Source organism: Trichechus manatus, unplaced genomic scaffold (genome assembly GCF_000243295.1).
Source record: "Trichechus manatus latirostris isolate Lorelei unplaced genomic scaffold, TriManLat1.0 scaffold00002, whole genome shotgun sequence".
NCBI lineage: Eukaryota > Metazoa > Chordata > Mammalia > Sirenia > Trichechidae > Trichechus > Trichechus manatus.
The window spans coordinates 34,263,057-34,281,018 of record NW_004443938.1 but is presented as its reverse complement, the minus strand read 5'-3'; the positions used below and the strand labels follow the sequence as shown (position 1 = coordinate 34,281,018).

Here is a 17,962-nt window from a genome sequence, read left to right as displayed (position 1 = left end):
AGGGAACACAACAGAGAGTGCCAGATGGAGCAGGAGAAAGGTGGGGTGCAGAACTCAAATTCTAGTAAGAAGACCAGACTTAATGGTCTGAATGATACCAGAGGAACCCCGGAAAGCATGGCCCCCGGATTCTCTATCAGCTCAGAACTAAAACAATTTCTGAGGCCAACTCTTCAGACAGGGATTGGACTGGACTGTGGGACACAAGTGATACTCGTGAGGAGTGTCCCTCTTAGCTCCAGTAGATACAAGAGAATAAATGGGCAGCTTCTGTCCGGAGGTGAGATGGGAAGGCAGAGAGGGCTAGGAGCTGGTTGAATGGACATGAGGAATCAGGAGTGGAAAGGAGGAGTGTGCTGTCACAATTTGCGGAGGGCAATTAGGGTCACATAACAATGTATGTATAAATTTTTGTATGGGAGACTAACTTGAAATTTAAACTTCATTTAAACTACAACAATAAACAAAAAAATATGTTAGTGGCTTTACATTTCACATAAACATTATTCAGCAGTTAAAACAATTAGTATGAGCAAAAGCAGAGAAAGTGTGAAGCTAGATATAAAAAGAGGAAGGGCAAAGGGGCCAAGATGAGAGAGGAAGGAAAAGAGAACACAAAAGAACAGATATAAGCAAATCAGTAATTTGGTTGTGGACAGACGTGGGGGGAGCTTGAAGAAACATTGACTCAGAAACCAATGTTGATCATTCTCCCAGAAAAGTCAATCCACAGATTAGATAACCGTGACGAAAGAGAGGCTTCTACAGAAGTCGGCAAAGATGAAAGCAAGGCTTCTAGGAAAATGAAGCATGTGTCTAGCACTCAGCTCTTGGGAAGCTGGGAGTAAGGAGGGAATAGAGATGATATTAACATACATGATGCTCTAGGAGGATCTCCGTTTCCCAGGGAAAGATTCTCGAATCCTTCTCTTCTAATGTCCTAATTCTACTTTGTGGGCAAATTTAACATTGTCTTTGGGTGTGTGTGCGCCCCCTGTCTCTCTCTCCTTATCTATCTTGTATCTGTGCCAGTTTCAATGTGACTTCCTGGGTAATCACCAGACGTGTCCCAGGGTGAGCTGTAGTCAAGGGAGTCTGAGAAGTTGCCCTTATTAGCTGTGATTTGTCTTCTGCAACAGAGGACTCAGCTTCACAGCACTCTAGCCAATGTCCAATGAGTAACGGCCCTGGAGAGCTTTGCTGATAAAATGATCAGGGACGTTCATAGGGACAAACTTGAGGCCTTGAAAGATCCCCCAATGTCTCTTGAAACACCAAAGAATTACTAAGCATGTTTGGTGTAGGTTTGGTGTACTTATATTGTCACCTAATTATTTAAAAATAATCTTGTATAATTTTAATGGTGCCCAAACCTCCTGCTTGAGAGAGAACCAAATTCAGGAGCCTCACAGGGTGTTTGTTCCAGTAATCCTGCTGCTGTAGCATTTCCCCTAGGCCATCTTCTTTCCCATGAAACACAAAGACAAGATTCTCCCCGTCCCCTTTCCTCTTTTGGCCGAGGTTGGTATGAGCCATTTTGGTTCTGAAGATCTTGAGAGACCCTTCCACAAGACCTTGGCATCCTAACTATATTGTGACTGAGTCGAGAACCCAGAGTCTATATGGCAACTGAAATAAGTGACTAACTAGATAGTCCTATTTACTGACTCTACCTCTAATTGAGAGGTGCCCTGGTGGTGCATGCTGCACTGGACTGCTAAGGAAAAAGTTTGGCTGCTGGAACCCACCAGATGCTTCACAAGAGAAAGATGTGGGAGTCTGCTTCCGTAAAGATTACAGCCTTGGAAACTCTATGGGACAGTTCTACTCTGTCCTATAGGGTCTCTATGAGTCAGAATCAACTCCAATCAATGGGTATTATGTGCTATATGTCTGATTAAATAATAGCCACTTGTTTCCTGGATATAAATTAATTAGGTAGAAAGCAAAAGCCAAAACTCTAAAAAACAAAAACAAACAAACAAAAAATTGACCTGTATTTCAGATGGAAACCGTGGTGGCATAGTGGTTAAGAGTTTGGCTGTTAACCAAAAGGTCGGCAGTTCGAATCCACCAGGTGCTCCTTGGAAACCCTATGGGGCAGTTCCAGTCTGTCCTATAGGGTCACTACGAGTTGAAATTGACTCGACGGCAATGGGTTTGTGAGTTTTGGGTATTTCGGATGAATGTTTTAAATAGGAATTCTTTTTGGGGGTGAATTTTCAGGATAAATCTCTGGAATTTTTATCATCTTTTCTGCTGAAGAAATGTAGTAAAATGAGCAAAGATTTTGAAGGAAACGTTATTTTGACAGAATGTGACCCAAAGCCAACGTTCAGTTTATTCCTGAAGGTAAGGTTGTCTCTGCAGTTTCGCACCATTGCTTCACTGCACAGATAGGCACATGTGGTTAAGGGATTCATATACAACGATGAGAATTCTACTTGGAAAGCTTCCAACTTACCCTTTCTCCTAAGAACTTCATTTTCCCGGACAATTATAAAAAAGGGCATTTTGCAGTTTCATAGTATGAGTAACATTTATCCCTATCAGAAATACACTACCCAGGAAAGTGGATATTCTATTTAAGCCACTTATAAACCTAAGCTTCAAGCCACATTGACTTCAGTTACGCCCTTTGGGTTATGGGAGAGGAGCTGGGCATTTGCGTTTTGCTTGCCACTTATTCAGCAGAGTCCTAAAATACCCTAAAGAGAATTTTTTTTTTTCACTTGTAGCCCAGGACACATTTTTGTGAAACTAAAACTGTTCTTTTTTCCTAGTTGAGATTCAGATTTGAAAACCAGCTTGGCACTGTTTAAGAGGTCTTAGGGGAGCCCTGGTGGCGCAGTGGTTAAATGCTGTGCTGCTAACTGAAAGGTCAGCAGTTCAAACCCACCAGCTGCTTCATGGGAGAAAAGATGTGTCATTCGACTTCCCTAAAGATTACAGCCTTGGAAATGCTATGGGGCAGTTCTATTCTGTCCTAAAGGGTCTCTATGAGTCAGAATCAACTCCACGGCAATGGGCTTGGTTTTTGGTTTAGAGTATCTTAATCTTGGCCCAGACAGTCAGCGTTTGATTTTTGTTTCATGTCTCCAGCCACTTCCTACCTGTACAGCTATTGGTGTCACCACTGACTCTTTGAAGTGATTATTTCTTCACTATAAATAATCAGCACTCTTATTTATTTAAAAAAGAGAGTGTTCCACACAGATGGAAATTTTGGATTTTGTTAAAATTCAAAGTAAATTTTTCCCTAGCCATAAATGTAAATTTATGACAGGCTGACATGGGACATCCATGAGCTGGCTGGCTGTGGCTTGGGGACCTGAGATTATTATACAAAGGTTTTTGGCAGCCATAAGATCAGCTACAGTTACAGAATAAAATTTCATTTTTGCTTGAGTAGCCTAAGGAAAAAGGAATCTTGGTTACAAATGGATTTTGTTCTTCCACCTTACCCCTGGGCATCAAGGGGTCACCATCAGTAGCTTGATCTTCGACTAAGAAGGGCAGCAGTAATGACCATTCATCATCATTGTCTGTAGACATAAACACAGGGCCATTGTTCCATTGCTGGAGCGGACTGCATGACGATGCAGGCTGCTAGGTTGGGTTAATTTTTTTCTTAAATGTGCTAATAGATATGGAAACCATATCAAAGAGAATAAGCCATATTTAAAGTAGAGACAGGTGCAGAAAGGTATGTGAATTATGTATGATGCATTTTCATCAGGTGAAAAAAGGGGTGAATTTTGTAAAGTGTGGGCTTTTCCTTCTGACATCTTAAAAGTACGATAACCTACTTGAGTTCAAGGGATAAGTGACAAAGCAAAGCTGAGGCAGACACCTGTTACCCATGAATATGTATGATTACACAAGCCGGTGAAGAGCTGCTGAATGGTATCATCACTCTGCTGCTTCCCAGGGAAAATGGGAGCCTCAGTGAATTTAGTTTCGCAAGTATAATGTAATTCAAACGAAGCTAAAGGTTTTATTTTTTTTTTTAACATGAAATTTAGAGAGCGGCATCAAATTTATCAACTACTTAATTTACTGTGTCTAGGGAACATCGTAGTCACGAGTTGGAATTGACTTGTGGGCAACTGGCTTTTTTTTTTTGCAGGGAATGCTATGGATAGGGCTGAAGACAGATAGCTACTGAGAACCTCCTCTGGACCAGGGCTTCAGACTGGTTTGAACTGGTTCAGTCATGGCTGACAAAGCAAAACCAATTTTATAATTTGGCTTATTCAGAACAATAACCGGAACAGGAAAAATTTAAATGTCAAAGCCCTGGAATGGAAGACTCAGAAGAGGCATAGTGAGCTCTTTCAGGATCCTGATTTGTGAGATTGGATTATTGGCAGGACTGTGGAGAGTGACACACATTCAAAGCAGAGAGATCAGCCACCATTTTTGAGTATGGCACTGCTGTTTTAGACTCTGCTCAAAATCCAATGGGCAAGAGATTTGGTTGCTCTGCAACGTGTATGCTGCCCTTGTTTTCTAAGAGGGAGATTAGGTTTCTAGCAGGGCTTTCTTGTAATTTTTCCCATTCCGGTTATCATTCTGGTTCACCAAATTTAAAAAATTTGAGTCTGTTCTGGTTCCACTTCCTTAGCCATGACTGAACTGGGGTAGAACTGGTTTGAAGCCCTGTTCTGGACATAGTACCACTGGCACTTGGAGATCCCAGGCTGCAGCACATAAACACAGCCCTGCCTCCCAATAATCATGTCTCCATTTACTTCTTAGGAAGCAAATGACATAGAAGATAATTCTCAGGACACGAAGCCGAGTCTCAGAAAAAATGATCATAATTTTGAGGTGCTGGTTAAGCTGTTAAGCCAATTACAACACGATACACATTTTTCATTTGTTTTGCTCCCAACAGTGACATTTCAGCCTTTATTATGGGCAGTTCTGGTTTTTCCTTGGAAGTTTCCCTTAGGTAGTTTAGCCTGGCCTGATGTTAGGGGCTATTTGGTGATGGTTAGTGTGGCCCTCTAGAGTCCCTGTGTCAAGGTTCCCTTCCACACTACATGTTACAAACCAGAAAGGGGAATCTCAGTGTAACTGCCTGACTAGATACTTCCATTTCTTTACCTACTTCAACTTTCAGGCTTCTTGAGGCTGTAAACCTAGAAAGACATTATACTTCTCCTATGAGCTCTTAATGCTTTTTTATAGGAGAGAAAGCTTCAGGACTCAGCAGAAAAGCGAACTAGATTTGTCAGGGAACTCTTACAGAGTGAGAGGAAATATGTGCAGATGCTGGAAATTGTGAGAGATGTTTATGTAACTCCAATGAAAGCAGCATTGTCATCAAACAGAGCAATTCTGAGTGCTGCAAATATCCAGATCATTTTCTCTGATATTCTACAGATTTTAAGTCTCAACAGGTAAGCCCTGAATAAGTATTTTTAAAAATATTCATTATGCGGTGGAAGGAACCCACACACGGTTGTTTCAGATGGTGTATGGAGGCTCAGTTGTCCCCTTCCCCCCTTTGGGGACATTGACCTCGTTATAGAGGAGAGGGGATTCTCACCACATCACTCCCTAGGCTAGACCAGTAGTGTTGATCCCCAGGGGCTTACCTTTTCCCCAACTCAAAGCCATGGTAAAAGGAGTAGAGTTCAGTGCCTGGGGATTCTGGAATCAGTATACTGTACACGCAAAAGACAATGGGAAGGAGATCCATACTGAGCCGTTCTTAATTAGAAGTGTTTAGTTGAGCAATCAGAAAGAAACAGAAGGATTTAATGGGATTAAGTCACATGGGAACTTCACTTAGAGAACCCACGGCTGGGAGTCAATAACAGCCTATGTTTTGAGTTTATAACGTGAGAGAGAAAAAAGTGATTATTTCCAATGTGGTAAACTAAGGCAAACTGAGCTTGCATTTCTCTGCCAGTAACTAGCTAGGCAACTTGGAGCAGGTCCCTTACCCTCTCTGGGCCCCAACTCCTACAAAATGAAGCAGTTGAACTAGACTTCTCCCCGCTTTCAAGGCCTGTGAGCGCTGAATAAGGGATTATCTTAGATCCAAGGGGGAAATGGGCCAAGTGACGGTCATGGCATTTAGATGTTGAAATGACCTGAGCACTCTCCTCTGAGGACTGCAAGAAACCTTTACCCACTGCCTGTCTGGCAATGTGGGAACGGGACATTCAGGGCAGTCCTACTGAAGCCAGCCTGGATGCTGGGGTTCTATTCTGATACCTATTGCTTCAACTTAAGGAATCAAAGTGAAAAAGTGGGATTCCACCACAGTCAACCTACTTCCTCATTTCCTGGCTCCTCCTTTCCTGTCACATCTCACGGCTCTGTGCCAAGGCAAAAGTACCTGACAAAACTCTGCCCTAAATGACAAGGCTGAAAAAGCCTGTGCTGACAGAACTCACTTACTTTTTAAGTTTACAGGTTATGACTGGCTAATATTTCATGGCTATGCTTTTCTCATATTGCAGGCAGTTTCTAGATAACCTGAGAGACAGACTACAGGAATGGGGCCCAGCTCACTGTGTGGGGGAAATATTCCTAAAGTTGGGAAGCCAGTTAAACACATATACCAATTTCTTCAACAACTACCCTGTTGTTCTAAAAACCATCGAGAAGGTAAGTGATTGTGTTGCCTTCCAGTCAGGATACTAGCCCTTCTGAGCTTGAAAGGAAGCTTTGTGTGCAATCCAAAGGACTGGAGTCAATAGGAAAGGCTTCTTCCCTACTCTAGTTTCTGGGTCTCCTCTGAATACTGGGAGCTCTTTGAGGACAGGAACCTTAATTTCTTTCATTTTGTACAGTAGGGACTAGCACTGCACTTGGCACAGAGCAGTGCCCAGCAACTGGTTGTTGAACTAATCTGCATACAAACTGCCATGCTCTCGTCTGCCTCAGACACCCTGTAGCTCAGCTACAGGAAAATGTTGAACAGTTGGGTGGAAACAGGATTGTGAGCTCTGATTCCACTCTGCTACTACAATCCTGTGGGACCTTGATGAGTTCAGCTCTCTTACCTGGAAAATGCATTAATAATCCATGTATTTCTTGGAATAAGAATATTCAATTTAGGAAATCTCACTATGAAATAAGGAGTTTCTTTGGCTCACATTTCCTGGAGAGTTAACCCTGGAGCATGTAAACACTTTTTTCTGTTGTGACTTATGCTGTTTTTCAGTCTGAGCAGGAATATGCAACCCCCTCCTGCATCCCTTGCTGCCCTTGTTGAGATCTCTTCTGATTGGTATGGGATCTCTTTTTCTCCCTCCTTAGTTTGTATCCTGTGACACAGTAGGGCACTCTGCCAGGTGACTGCAGCTGTCACCACCTGACTGCACTGGGACCTTAAAGGGAAGGCCTGGGGGCTGGGAGGCCTCTGGACAATTCCTGACCCTGGACACCTGCCCTTTGTAGTGCTCCACCTACCCCCAACCCAGGGAGGTTAGTCATTGCTGGGAAACATGATTATGTAAAAGTTTCATGAACAAGGTAATTTTATAGAATTGACTTTGAGGTCAAGAATTAGAGTAAAGCATCATATATATCAGAAACAAATAACTTTCTCCTTAAATATGTGCTTAAAGAGCTGCCTATATTTCCATTGCAAATTGGAGCCAAAATTTTTATGTTCTTGTTGTTAAGTGCCGTCGAGTCATTTCTGACTCATAACGATCCTGTGAACAACAGAATGAAACACTGCCTGGTCCTGCGCCATCCTCACAATCGTTGCTATGTTTGAACCCATTGTTACAGCCACTGTGTCAATCCATCTCGTTGAGGGTCGTCCTCTCTTTCGCTGAGCCTGTACTTTAAGCATGATGTCTGTCTCTAGGGACTGGTCCCTCCTGATAACATGTCCAAAATACATGAGATGAAGTCTAACCATCCTTGCTTCTAAGGAGCATTCTGGCTGTATTTCTTCCAAGACAGATTTGTTCATTCATCTGGAAGTCTATGGTATATTCAATATTCTTTGCCAGCACCATAATTAAAAGGCGTCAATTCTTCTTCAGTCTTCCTTAATCATTGTCCAGCTTTCACATGCATATGAGGTGATTGAAAATATCATGGCCTGGGTCAGGCGTACCTTAGTCCTCAGAATGATACATTTACTTTTTAATAGCAATGCTATTTCATCAGCATAGGGTGTACATGTAAGTAAATACTCAATAAATGTTATCTATTAATATTATTGAAATAAGTGAATATTTGACTTCTAGGAATTAGCATTACTGACATCTTTTAGGCATGTATCTATTCTGAGTAAAAGGAGGCTACTTCCTGGGTGCTGTACTGGTGATGAATGAATAAATTTAAAAGCAGATATTATATACAGTGGAACACCTTTATAATGATAGTATGGAAAACATGATTAACAGTAGTATTAAAAGTGAATGCTATTCATAATCTCTTACTGTAAGGAAATAATATTTACTGCATGACAGGCACTTTAGGTATAGACTTTTTTCTCACCATAATTCTGTAAGTTAGGTACAATATCCATTTTTCAGATGAGAAAACTGAGGCTCAGAGAAGTTAAATAACTTGACAAGGTCACACAGACAATCTTAATTATAATGCAGGCCTATCTAGTTGCAAATTCTGTTCTCATTTGCCTATGCTGACTAAATTTAATGAATATAGTTGGGTCTATTGTAATCAAATGGTTAACCAAAAGGTTGGCTGTTAGAACCCACCCAGAGGTGTGTTGAAAGAAAGGCCTATCTACTTCCAAAATATCAGCCCTGAAAACCCTATGGATCACATTTCTATTCTGATACACATGGGGTCACCGTGAGTTGCAATCAACTCAATGGCAATTTTTTTTGTGTGTGTGTGGTATGCTTAATACACTATACCTAATTATTATTAAAATGTCAATAGCACTAATAAAACTTTGATTAGATTTAGATATTGGCTTTTTGCTTTGAGTGTTCCATAGATCATGCTTGCCTTGCTTGCCTAGTGGAACAGAAGACTTTACAATGGTCTTATAGCACAAAGTTTTGACAATATAATGCTCACCTTTTAGTGCAGAGAAATGATACCAGCATTCCGAGCTTTCCTGAAGAGGCATGATAAGACCATTATTACCAAAATGCTGAGGTAAGATCTGAAGGAGGGCTTAGCGGGGGCTCCCCAAAGACGGGGCATTCTCTGACCTTCACTTTGCCTTTCTCTGTGCCTTGTACAGCCTGCCGGAGTTGCTTTTGTACCCCTCCCGAAGATTCGAAGAATATATTCATCTTCTCTACGCTCTGAGGCTGCACACTCCTGCAGAACATGTTGACCGTGGGGATTTGACCACTGCAATTGACCAAATCAAACAATATAAAGATTATATAGATCAGGTTGGTTGCTGATAAGAATCTGTGTTCTTCAAAAATGTTATGATGCTTTTGTGGTACTCTTAGTTGAAGATCCTGAAACGCCTTATCCTCTTCTGGTAGTGGTCCTTACTTCAGTCTTTCATGCTTTTCATGCTAAATCAAAGTTGTGTTCAGTGATTTTTGAGTACTAATGGTATTTATTCTAAACGAAACAGCATGAGACAGAATGTTATATCTATACAATAAAAGCTTTATTTATATGAAAGTTTGAAGAATGGGGTACTTGAACTAATTTTTCCAGATAACTAAGGAAAAAAAAGTCAAATCCTTTGATCCTGAAAATACTTTTTAATGTGTTTATTAGCTTTCCTGCCTTAGTAAGTACCCTGATCATAGTGACTCTCTTAGAAAGAATTTAGCATTTTGGAGTGCAGCACTATCACCCTGAAAATATCATCACTGTAATGCGCAGTATGTATGGGAGTCTGGCCCGAATGTAAACTGATACCACACTATGCCCAGAAGATGCTTTGTTGAATACAGTCTTGTAGCTTGCCTCTTTGTTTTAAAACATCAGGTACAGAAAATTGGATTTTTATTATAATTTATGAGAATACTAAGATGTACATCAAGTACCATAAAATATTTTAATCAATTCCTTCTCTGTATAAAAATTTTATAATTTTAGTTTACCTAAAATCACTTTGTTTTCTAGGTGAAGCAAAACATCAGTTGGAAGGACCAGCTGTCAGACATACAGAGAATCATCTGGGGGTGCCCTGTATGTGTTCTGATGCACTTACTAAATCCGATGCTCATGAACATGATTATCAGCATTGGCAAAAAGAGACATACAGATTCAGATTCAGATTCAGCTGACATTTGTTCACTGCCTGCTGTGGGCCAGGTGCTGCCAGGCTCTCACATATCATATCCTTGTTATCTGCAAGGATTCTGTATGGGAAGAGACACAAGTGGGCTTGACCTCATCACTTTTCATCTCATCACTTTTCTGCTATCTTAGTTCCTTGCTAGGAGTCCCTGGGTGGCCCAAACATTAATGCACTAGGCTGCTAACTGAAAGCTTGGTGGTTTGAGTCCACCCAGAGGCACCTCAAAAGAAAGGCCTGATGATCTACTTCTGAAAAATCAGCCATTGAAAATCCGATGGAGCACAGTTCTACTCTGACACAGATGGGGTCACCATGAGTTGTGGTTGACTTGGTGGTAACTGGTAGCTCCTTACTTGGTATTACTAGGATCATGCCCCACTTTGAGGAAAGATTGGCTGGCATATTGAAGGCTTACAATAAATGTTGGTATTGAACTGAAGCAAGGATGGTTAGACTATGTCTTCTACTTGTTTGCTATCTCCCTGCAGATAGTACCTGGTACAGGATTTTGCAAACAGAGGATATCTGAAAAAATTTTAGAAGTCCTCTGTTGGCTATCTGTTGTAAACAGAATACCATCTGGCCCCACCCTACCTATTAAGCCTTCTCTCTGATTTCCCTATCCTTATGCCCACACCACACAGGTCTACTCACCATTCTCCAATGTTAGCCTGCCTCTTTTCATAACTCTGTGTTTTGTACATGCTCTTCCTTCTCTCAAGTTGCCTTCCTTTTCTACTCCACATGGTAAACTTCTATTCATCCTTTAAAAATCCAGTTCAATTCTCATCTTCTTTGTAAAAGTTTCCTCCAATATACCCAGTTGTGAGTTGCTCCTCCCCAAGTATTCTGCAACATCCTGAATATCCCTGTCACATTTTATTGCAATCATTTGTTCATAAGACTGTGAGCTCCATCAGGTATGAGCTATGCTTTTTCGTCTTCTATTCCCACACCTAACTCAGTGTCTGGCACACAGTAAGAGCTCAATATATGAATTACATTGAATGAAAATATCAATTGAAGATATTTTTATTTGGTCAAATTTAGGAAGCAAGATGGAATTTTGTCATAATTTAGATCTGCATATTTTGGTAGGGAAAGAGTAGAGTTGGCTGTATTGTACAAAGTCCAAATTCTTGAAACTAACAGAGTCCACAGAACTTTCAGCCCACACCTCTCTCTCTGCATTACTATTCACACCAAGCTTGTACTGACGGTCTCCCTCAGTACAAGTGCCTGACTTCTTAACCTGTACAAACTCAGTCACTTCTTTTCTTGATGGATCCTCCTTACTGCCCCACCGCCCCATTTTGTTTTTGCTATTAGGAGTGCATTTATAAATAAAACAAGAATTTAAAATAGTTTTAAAATAGACAACATCCTCAAATACAGTTTTCATTGTCAGTTCTGTTATCTTTCTAAACAATGAAAACATTCACTTAAACAGTGAAAACACTCACTTTTTCAGAATTCAACTGAGTACTAGTCAACAATTCCATATACTGGGATATAAAATGGTTCTGTAGTAGTGGGACTTTTTTTTTTAAAATTTATGTATGTTTCTCATTTTGTTTTTGATTTCATAGATTCTATCAGAAGTAAACAGATACCTGATTAGGGTTCAAGATGTAGCTCAACTTCACTGCTCTGATGAGGAAATAATTTTCTCTTTAAGGTAAAAATCAGCAACTCTTCTAAGGCTGTGAGCTCCTTAAGAGTGGGTGACTATGTCTTATTCATCTTGTATGCCCAACATCCAGTACAAAGGCTGGCATATTGAAGGCTTACAATAAATGTTTGTATTGAACTGAAGTTACACCCTCCCGCAACACACACACCTAAACACACACCACTGAGATGATGTAAGGTTCTTTATTGCCTTACTCTCATTCTATGCAGCTAATGGGTAGGAGGGGAGAAAAGAAATTGTCTCCACAGAAGCAGAAATTCTGGAGGTTGGTCACTTTCCTACTGAGAAACAAGCCCAAGAGTTGTGGGATATCCCACCAATGATCTGTTCAACTGTGATAAATAGACCATTTCATTATGCTCAAGACAGTTATTGAGGTCAGGATTAAAAATTATCCTACCATATGTTGTTTGCACAGTGCTCAGAGTAGTATAAAAAGCAAAAGATGGGAAAGTGTCAGTTTCCACAAACTAGTATCCCCTTTTTCCTTTAAAACAAGGGTGGGGAAACTTTCTCTGTAAAGAGTCAGATAGTAAATATTTTAGGTTTTGTGGGCCAAATGATCTCTGTGGTAACTACTCAACTTTGCTATTGCAGTGCAAAAACAGCTACATAAGCAGTACAATACATAACAAAAAATACAGTGTTAACAACAACACAGTACATAAATGAATGAACATGACTGTGTTCCAGTAAAACTTTATTTACAAAAACAGGCAGTGGGCCATAGTCTGCTGACCCTTGGTTAAAAGACCATCTGTCAAATTATGTTCTCGGTATAAATGGCAAAGCTGATGACTCAACAAATCTCAACCAAATGGAGTGGAATTAACTCCTTTAATTTAATTCCAATAGAGAAAATAAAAATTGGTTTTTCTGTTATTTCAGTGAATATTTTTGTGAATGTTTCCCAAAGGCATAGGGCAGGGGGGTAGGTGAAAGAAATCAGCCCCATATCCCTACCCTACCTTGGGTGATTCTTAAATGAAAATCAAATCACGTAATTGTGATCAGTTTTCCCATTGTCACCATGTCTTGTTTTAGTTTTGTTTTTTTCAGTAGCAATAGAAAAAAAGCTACAGTGATGAGGGAAACTAGCTACCAAACCAACAAGTCCAAACACACTGGTGTGTAGGAGACATGCTAGGAATTGCTCTGGTTTTTATTATTATCAACTCAGACTTCCGTCTTCAGTATTTGGACAACAAATAAGAGTACATTTGAGGCTTTCAGAGTAATGAGGGAATGCTAAATTGTTTTACACTGTACTTAGGAGGTACATTTTTATTTGAATAGGTATTTTCTCAATGACTTGCAAAGCAATAGCTATTAATGTAATTTCATATTCATATTTGAAATTAAGTAAATGCAAAACAGGCTCATATTCTAAAAGGTATCACTTAGAATATTTAGCCTGCAACCTTGTTTTCTGTTGTTTTAGAAAAACACATATGCCAGAAATGACATTACTATCATTTCCATCAGGCATTTCTACTTAGAAACCTACTCTGCTTATACTTATACATACAGTACTGACTCACATGCATATAAGGCTTTACAGTTTACCCTATATTTTAACTCTTTGGATTTGAAGTAATCATTACAGTCACTTGGGGAGGCAGGTAGGACAGGAGCCATGTCATTATGGGTGAGGAATCTGGGATGAAGTCAGTTGCTCAAGGACACAGAACTAAGTGTTGTTGCTGTGTGCCATCGAGTCCATTCTGACTCATAGTGACCCTATAGGGCAGAAGAGAACTGCCCCATAAGGTTTCCTAGGTTATAATCTTTACAGGAGCAGATCGCCAGGTCTTTTCTCCCATGGAGCCGATGGTGGGTTTGAACTGCCAACTTTTCAATCACAGCCAAATGCTATTGCACCACCAGGGACTAACTGCTTGTTGAGAATTCAAACCAGGCCTCAGTGCACAAACAGTGCTATATCCACTCACTCATCAGACCAGCTGGTGGAAAGATGAACTGAGCCTTCTCATAATAAACTCACCAGACTAAAAGTCTTGATGAGCATAAGTATTTAATTTTTAGGAGGTCCCAGTTATCTAATTTTGTCTTCTGTTGTTTGTGCATTTTTAATTGTGTTTGATACAGGGCTTCCAACTGGTTCCGCCTGGTTTGGTCATGGCCGAGGAAGCATCAGTGGAACAGATTCGAATTTTTAAAATTTGGGTGAGCCGTAATGATAACCAGAATGGGAAAAATTACAGGTCGAAGCCTTGCTAAAAACTTAATCTCCCTTTTAGAAAGCAAGAGCAGCATAAGCATTGCATAGCAACCAGATCTCTTGCCCATCGGATTTTGAGCACAGTCAGAAACAGCGGTGCACCACTAAAAGATGGTGGCCAACCACACTGCTTTGGATGTGTGTTGCTCTCCACAGTCCAGCCCGTAATCCAGTTTCACGAATCAGGCTCACTATGCCTCTTCCGAATCTCCCATTCCAGGGCTTTGACCCGTCATTTTTCCTGTTTTGGTTACCATGGCTAATCACCCAAATTGTAAACATCTGGGTCTGTTCCTGTTCTCCTTCATAGGCCATGACTGACTTGGTTCGAACAGGTTTGAAGCCCTGGTTTGATAAACTATTTATGCTGAAAACTAGGTCCCCTAGTTTTGTCCCTGTGTTATATTCCAGGAACTTTATAGTTTCAGCTGTAATACTTAGGTCTTTGATCCATTTTGAGTTAGTTTTTGTGTAAGGGGTGAGGTATGGATCCTGTTTCATTTTTCTGCAAATGCATATCCAGTTTTGCCAGCACCATTTGTTAGACTGTTTCTTCTCCATTGAATGAACTCTGACCCTTTGTTGAAGATCAGCTGCCCATAGATGGACAAACTTACTTCTGGATTCTCAATTCTATTCCCTTGGTGTGTGTGTCTGGCATTGAACCAGTACCAAGCTATTTTGATTACTATGGATGTATAGTAAGTTTTGAGATCTGGAAGTATGGGGTCTTCTGCTTTGTTCTTCTTCAATGTTGCTTTAGCTATTCAGGGCCGCCTTCCTTTTCATATAAAGTTGGAGATTAGTTTTTCCATTTCATTAAAGAATCTTGTTGGGGTTTGGATCAGGATTGCATTATATTTATAGATCGCTTTGGGTGGTATTGACATTTTCACAATGTTAAGTCTTCCAGTCCATGAGCATGGAGTGTTTTTCCATTTATATAGATCTCTTTCAGTTTCTTAGTGTTTTACAGTTTTCCTTGTATAAGTGTTTTACGTCCCTGGTTAGGTTTATGTCGAGGTATTTTATCCTTTTGGGAGTTTAAATTGACTCTTGTCCTGGGGATCCAAAAACCTACTATGATCCACCAGTCAATGCAGCTGTACGGGAGCTAGCTGGCACAGTTTTGGCTCAGGTCATCTCACAGGAGGACCAGTGGCCTACTGTTGCCTATGACAAAACTTGTGTCCTTAAAATTCCTCTGAAAGATTTATGTAGTTATAGAAGTTGGGTACTTTGGGACTTTATGTCTCTTGGGCTAGCTAATGCAGTAGTTAAACAACCACAAACACTTTCAGAATGCAGTTAAGAATTTAAACTAGAGTAGGTCTGTTCTATTTTGCTGATTCATTGAATCTATTTGTAAATAAGCGAAGAAATCCTATCCAAGTTCTACCCTTAGGGTTGCTTCGAGTGTGAGCGCAGGCTTTCTGAAAAACTACTAGGATTCCTAGTTTCCATTCAGGAATATATCACTCTTATTATATGTTAAAATCTCATAAATCAGATTAAAATAATAAAAACCTTTGTGTGTTTCTCTCTCCTTCACTCGTGTCCTCAGACTGCAAGCGGCCTCAGCTCCAAGCTCCAAGCCTGCTCCTTCCCTTCCCCGGGCCAACCACCCACCTGTTCCAAGTAGAATTCTTCCATTTACCCCTACTTCAGTGCTGTCCCTTCCAAAGGGAAAACATGAACATCTATTTACCAAAGGAAATCCTTTTAAAACCATGTCTTCAAAGGACCCTCTAGGCACACACTCTGATATTTCAGATAAAACACCAAGGTTTTATTACAGCCTTAAACATTTTTCTAAACTGGAAAAAGGAGTAATTGTTCTTATCAGTAATATGGTAAAAATATTGCCCCCCCCCCCCAAAAAAAAAAGGCAAGAAAATGGATGAAGTTGTTTGGCCTATTTAAAGTGGGCCATTTACCACATATAGCCCATCACACACACATCTAAAATGCACCCAACTTCTTTCCTCCCTCTCTCCCTCATCCCTAGTTCTCTTTACTCCATTGTTTTGATAATAACGTATCAGCTTGATCTAGTATATTTCAGTATATCAAAATACCAGTAAAGTGAAGCATGCTATTCCTTTGAGCCTAAATCATAATCACATAGAAGCTTAAGTAAGGGAAGGAAATGTCTGAAAGGAAGAGTTGGCTCTAGTGGTCGGTGAATACTGCATTTCTATTTATCTACACACCTAACATGTAGATAACCTAACACTCTTCCAAATAGTTGAACCTAGAAAAACCAAACCAAACCAAAACCAAACCAAACCAAACCAAACCAAACCCGTTGCTGTCAAGTTGATTCCTACTCATAACAACCCTATGAGACAGAGTAGAACTGCCCCATATGGTTTCCAAGGAGCAGCTTGGTGGATTCAAACTGCTAACCTTTTGGTTAGCAGCAGAGCTCTTAACTGTTTAACTCCCTGATCCAATCCTTTTCCTAGTTCTTAGGCATGGTTGTAACTAATAAATGATTGAAGTGCCTTGCTAGTCAAAGTGTGGTCTGCAGATCAGCAGCGTTGGCATCATCCGGGAGCTTGTTAGAAATGCAGACTATCAGACCACCCCAGATCTACTGAATCAGAATTTCCATTTTAACAAAATCTCCAGGTAATTCAAGTGCACATTAACATTTGTACTGTGTACAAGTCAGAGCCCTTCTCATACAAAGAGAATTATAAATGTGAATTACAGCAGTGGTTATAAAGAACCACCTAGAATCCTTTGATAAAAATACATTTATCCTCTGACCAATCAATTCTACTCTTGGTCATCCTAATAGAAATAGGGGCATATATATGGAATTTGTTTATATGAAAAGAATCAGTTTACTGCAACATTGTTCATAGTGGCAATAAAGAACAAATGAAAGGACAGAGGGTGGGATTACGAAATACTTGTTCAATGGACAAACTCAAACCACTCCATCAGGAATCCTCATGGCCCACAATATGGGCCTGAGACAGAGGGGGCACTAATCACATCAGGACAATTAGACTGAGAACTAGTGAGCCATTCAACAGGTCTGTGGTGGGGAAAAGCTTTGACTACTGACTTACCAATTTATAGATGGTTAATCATGTAGCAAACCACGTTATGTGTTTATTAAAACTGCCCTCTCTCCATTTTCACACAGGCGCTATGAACATGTTCATGATCTCGGCCTTTTCCTCTTCAATGATTCACTGCTGGTTTCCAGTCGGAGCACATCTCATACTCCATTTGAAAGGACGTCAAAAACAACCTACCAGTTCATTGCATCAGTGGCCTTGCATAGGTTGCTTGTAGAAGATATTCCAGATTCCAAATGTATGTATTTTTTTTCTTCCAAGAGAAAAATACCTTTAGAAAGCTACATTATATAAAACTCATTAGCTATTAAAGAAGTAGAAAAGGACTGTAATTATAATTGCCAGTTTGCAAATAATTTCCAAAGGATTAGGATTTCATTAAACAATGTAAACTTTCAGCTACCTTTGAAATAGCGAAAGAAAGGATTACTGGTATTGTCAGACACAGCCCCTCAACATTAGGAAAACAGCTTTTGAATCACAGAGGTAGGCATGACCCCACATCATCATGAGTTCTTTGAAGTAGCCCAAAATGAGAGCTGGAGCTCTAAACCACTATTCTGTACTGCCTCTGGGTGTTACAGTCTTGAAGCACTACTTCAGACTTTTATCTATTATTTTTTCATTCTACTAGGACTAAGTGATTATTAAAGATTTGATTATACCTTTTCTTAAGTTCATATTTAAATTGGGAGGTTTTC

General features: G+C 40.2%; 1 protein-coding gene across 1 annotated transcript in view; it reads left to right on the top strand.

Annotated features, from left to right (window-relative positions):
- Positions 1-17,962, top strand: part of ECT2L (epithelial cell transforming 2 like) — a 101,266-nt gene that overhangs the window by 81,219 nt on the left and 2,085 nt on the right. The window contains exons 13-21 of the mRNA XM_004368877.2: positions 4,762-4,847; position 5,004; positions 5,197-5,408; positions 6,480-6,627; positions 9,041-9,114; positions 9,203-9,359; positions 10,054-10,119; positions 11,821-11,909; positions 17,327-17,499. Of these exons, the coding sequence (XP_004368934.2) occupies positions 4,762-4,847; position 5,004; positions 5,197-5,408; positions 6,480-6,627; positions 9,041-9,114; positions 9,203-9,359; positions 10,054-10,119; positions 11,821-11,909; positions 17,327-17,499 (1,006 nt within the window). The remainder of the gene's footprint in view (positions 1-4,761; positions 4,848-5,003; positions 5,005-5,196; positions 5,409-6,479; positions 6,628-9,040; positions 9,115-9,202; positions 9,360-10,053; positions 10,120-11,820; positions 11,910-17,326; positions 17,500-17,962) is intronic.